The sequence below is a fragment of the Triticum aestivum genome, chromosome 3D (assembly GCF_018294505.1).
Source record: "Triticum aestivum cultivar Chinese Spring chromosome 3D, IWGSC CS RefSeq v2.1, whole genome shotgun sequence".
In the NCBI taxonomy this organism is placed as follows: domain Eukaryota; kingdom Viridiplantae; phylum Streptophyta; class Magnoliopsida; order Poales; family Poaceae; genus Triticum; species Triticum aestivum.
Window position 1 is genome coordinate 45070043 of NC_057802.1, and position 3864 is coordinate 45073906.

At 52.9% G+C, this 3864-nt stretch overlaps 1 protein-coding gene across 1 annotated transcript; it reads left to right on the top strand.

Annotated features, from left to right (window-relative positions):
• The first annotated feature begins 316 nt into the window (after positions 1–316).
• On the top strand, positions 317–2037 carry LOC123074033 (RING-H2 finger protein ATL2). The gene is made up of 2 exons (XM_044496987.1): positions 317–577; positions 708–2037. The coding sequence occupies exons 1-2, from the start codon at positions 516–518 to the stop codon at positions 1390–1392; spliced, it is 747 nt and encodes a 248-aa protein (XP_044352922.1). The 5' UTR covers positions 317–515; the 3' UTR covers positions 1393–2037.
• The last annotated feature ends 1827 nt before the right edge of the window (positions 2038–3864 follow it).

The following is a 3864-nucleotide window of genomic DNA, read 5'->3' on the forward strand; positions in this document are numbered from 1 at the left end:
TCGACCGAAAGTAGCACTCCAGCAGCCGCGCTATAATCCCGCGCGCGGTAAATAAGGTTCAACATGCTGGAAAAACTGCATCGCGCGCTGGGTATTTGGTGCCCCGCTCGCGCGCGCTGCAGAATCTGGGCTGCTGCAGATGGGCCCCCTGAATTGGGCGCCATGTTTTTGTGCATCTGAAAACCTCTTCGCCGCTCCCGCGCGCAAAAAGACTATTTCGACGCTGCAAAAGAATTATACCGCGCCGAGGCGAAACGCATCGGTTGGAGATGCTCCGAGCAGCGAGTGTTTTCGGGGAACTTTCGTGCTGGTCCGAACCGTACAATCGACTCCAAAGTCTAGTCTCATGTGGCCTGCTGCTGCTGGAAACGGCCGCTGCCCGCTACCCGGTGCCTCCCAGTCCAGTCTCTAGTCTCATATCATAGTCCCTCTCAATCGTGGAATTCTTGCAAATGCAACCTCCAAAGTCAGTCGAGTCTCCCCAGCCGGCGTAACCCGCATGACCCGCCAGAATCATGCAGTCAAAACCCCAAAAATGCTCCTGGATCCAAAGTTTCCTCTCCCGGCATCAGCCACGGTATTTTCATCATATTTTACGTATATAAGTAACTGCACCAACACACACGCACACCAAGTCCTAAACGAGTGGAGCGCGGTGTGCAGCTAAGCTAGCTACGGTCTTTCTTTTTTGTTTGTTGGGTGTGCAGTGCAGCTACGATCGATCTACGTACCGTGGCCGTGGCCATGGGCGCGCACCCCAACGCCAAGGACGACCCGCGGTTCCCATGTCGCCGCCGAGCCTGCGTGGACCCACCAATTCCACCGAAGACGCCGCCAGAGGTGCCCAAGCCCAACACCAATCGGGTGGTGGACGCTCCGTCGAGCTACGCCACGGCCGGCAAGGTCCTGTTCGTCGCGGCCGGGGCGTTCGCGGGCGTCCTGCTGGCCCTCGTCGCGCTGCACCTGTACAACAGCGGCCGGCGCCGGCGCGCGCGCGACCGTCGCCGCCTCGGCCGCAGCCTGGCCATCTACGTCGGCGGCGCGGACGAGGAGGCGCCTTCGCCGCGGGGGCTCGACCCCGCGGTGCTCCGCGCGCTCCCCGTGGTCGCCGCGGCCGTCGGCGCCGGGGACTGCGCGGTCTGCCTCGCCGAGTTCGAGCGCGGCGAGGAGGCGCGCGCGCTGCCGCGGTGCGGCCACCGGTTCCACGTCGAGTGCATCGACGCGTGGTTCCGCGGGAACTCCACGTGCCCCCTGTGCCGCGCCGCCGTCGAGGCGCCGGACGACACCGCGGCCCGTCCCGAGGTGCGCGTCGACGTGGCGGCCGACGACGACGCCGCGGCCAAGGGCGGTGCGCCGGTGACAGGGGAGGTTGTCGAGCGGCACGGATCTTGACAAGACGAGGCGGGTCTTTGCTCCCACCCGATCCGCTTCCTTCTGACGTGGATGCGATGCGAGGAAGCTTCCTTGTTCCTTCCGGCACAGATGTGCACCAGCGTCAAGGACCATCATCAATTTGGGGGGGCATTTATTCCATCTGACTGAATATATTTTTGTTGGTGATGCTCGGTGTGGCTAATTTTCTAGTACAAATTTAGCACATAGAATTTTTTTAAGGTGAATTTGGCACACGGATAGCATTGCACCAGAAGAAATGACGCGCTACGACCCGGCGAAAACCCAAGGCCCAACCTTAGTTGGTGGTGCCATGGTGATGTGCTTCATTGCTCTATTTATTGAATGTATTGTTTGGATGCCTCCTCTGCTGGTGGGCGTTGCTCCCCTTCCTACGGTAGCGGTTTAGGCCTTCAACTTGACTTTCGCTTCTTCGAATTTTGCCTCGACAGCTTGGGATTGCTCAGACTCGGCCAAGGCGAAATCCTTGCTCGATCTCTCAATGCCGGCAGCGCGACACCCCTGGGTGCCGTCACCTTCTTGGAGGCGCTGTCATGACCGCTCCCTGTGCCCTTCCTCAAGCAGCAGGGGAAACTCTAGGTTCGGTTTTGCGGATCGGACGACGATGGCGTCCCGGCATCGTTCTCCTTCACGAAGGCGTTGTCTTGTTTGCTCGCGGTGTCCTCAGAGGTAGATTTGAAGATGTTGGTCGTTTTGTTGGTTTGGTTTGAGTTGTGTCCCAGGATGGCGAGTTTAGCCGTGTTTTTTCTGCTTGGGCTGAGCATCCCATGTCCCTCTGCTCCGGTCGCTATGTTCATGCCTCGTGCGTTCATGTCATGCGTTGTACCACTTTCTATACTCACTCTTAACTTCTTCTATCAATGAAATGATATGCAAGCTTTGCGTATTCAACAAAAAAAAAGAATGTGTTGTTTGGAGATTGTTCGATGTAATCTTCAAGGGTGAAAACGTATGATCCTAACCTAAGTAGTTGAATTTGGCAACGACAGCGATTACGCGTCGTTCACTTACTAGAGGCATTATTTTCCAGACAACCATTCTCACGGTCATGTGTTGTCAAGGGATGGTTGATGTTGCTTCTTGTATCGTGGATCATTGTTACTCTTTCTTTCTTAATAATTTGTATGTGTTCATTCTTGACTAGCTCTTGGTATCGTGTTGTTGCGGAAGCTGGGTTTAATTAGTATCTTTTTTATATTATTACTTTATTACTGTTTATTGAACAGATGTTGCTTCGATGTTGAAGCTATTGAGTTTTGTTAATGCTAATGGTGACTACTAAATATGGGCCATAAGGATGTATGGCCTATCGTCTAACAAATAAAAAAATGTATTAACTAAACAATGGAAGTATCTATTCTATGAATTTAAATTTAAAAGCAGTTTAATGTAGCATAGGCCTACATAATCACCGTCACCATGGGTGTGCCAATGCGGCAAGCTGAAGGACTCGGCATAGGTAGCGGATCTATGGACATCCTCTTCGGTCTAACGTGTGAACAGTTGGATGGGACCGTGCAATGGGAGGGAAGGGAGAGGTGCAATGGGCCTTTCATGACAAAAGAAAAATTATGGTACACATTTTCTTTTTTAGTGTAAAAATTATGGTACAATTGAAGGCGAGAGTTTCTCTGTAATTTCTTGGATTCCGCCTCGCTCGGTATATGTCCCACCACCAACCCGACACTGCTCACCTTGGATTGCGTCGTCTCATGCGGTATTGGGGCGACAAGCGTCAGGTTGCTCGCGTCGTTAACTGCTACATGGGCCTTGGGCCAGCGTGTGAGTACCCATGGGCGGGCATGAGCAACCGGAGGAAAAAACAGTGGTACGACAGCTACGCGAGGCCCTCCACCAGGAGGAAATCTGGCTACGGCAGCGGTCCCGTGTCCCCTGGTTGAGAGAAGGCGATCACACACTGCATACTTTCAAGCTCAGGCGGCACATAGGAAACGTATTAACAGAATTCAGGGTTTATGTCGAGCGGATGGCTCGGTTTGCGCAAATGAAGAGGAAGATAAGAGCGAGATTCAGACGTTCTATCAAAATTTGTATGAATCCCAAGGTTTTATGGATTCAGCCGAGCTACTCAATCATGTTCCAGTTAAGGTCACAGATGACATGAACGTGGAATTAACAAAACCCTATACGACAGCGGAAGTCAGGACAGCTTTGTTTCAAATGGCTCCCTCCAAAGCACGGGGGTAGACGATTTTACTGCGGGGTTTTATCAGCGCTGGAGCTTATTAGGTGAGGCAGTAACCGCGGCAGTGTTGGATTTTCTTAACGGAGGAGAACTACCAGTGGGTTTGAACGACACTTCCATCACTTTGATCCCAAGGTACGACACCCCCAGTTTATCTCGCAATATAGACCCATTGCACTCTGTTCGGTTCTTTATAAGATTGCGTCAAAATGTGTGACAAACCGAATGAGAGCATATATGGATGA

What these genes read in the sequence shown, in the direction of transcription:
- LOC123074033 (XM_044496987.1), top strand. Translation starts at nt 516, where the DNA reads ATGCAGTCAAAACCCCAAAAATGCTCCTGGATCCAAAGTTTCCTCTCC. An exon ending in CTCTCCCGGCATCAGCCACG is followed by an intron (nt 578 to 707) that starts GTATTTTCATCA and finishes TTGGGTGTGCAG; the next exon opens with TGCAGCTACGATCGATCTAC.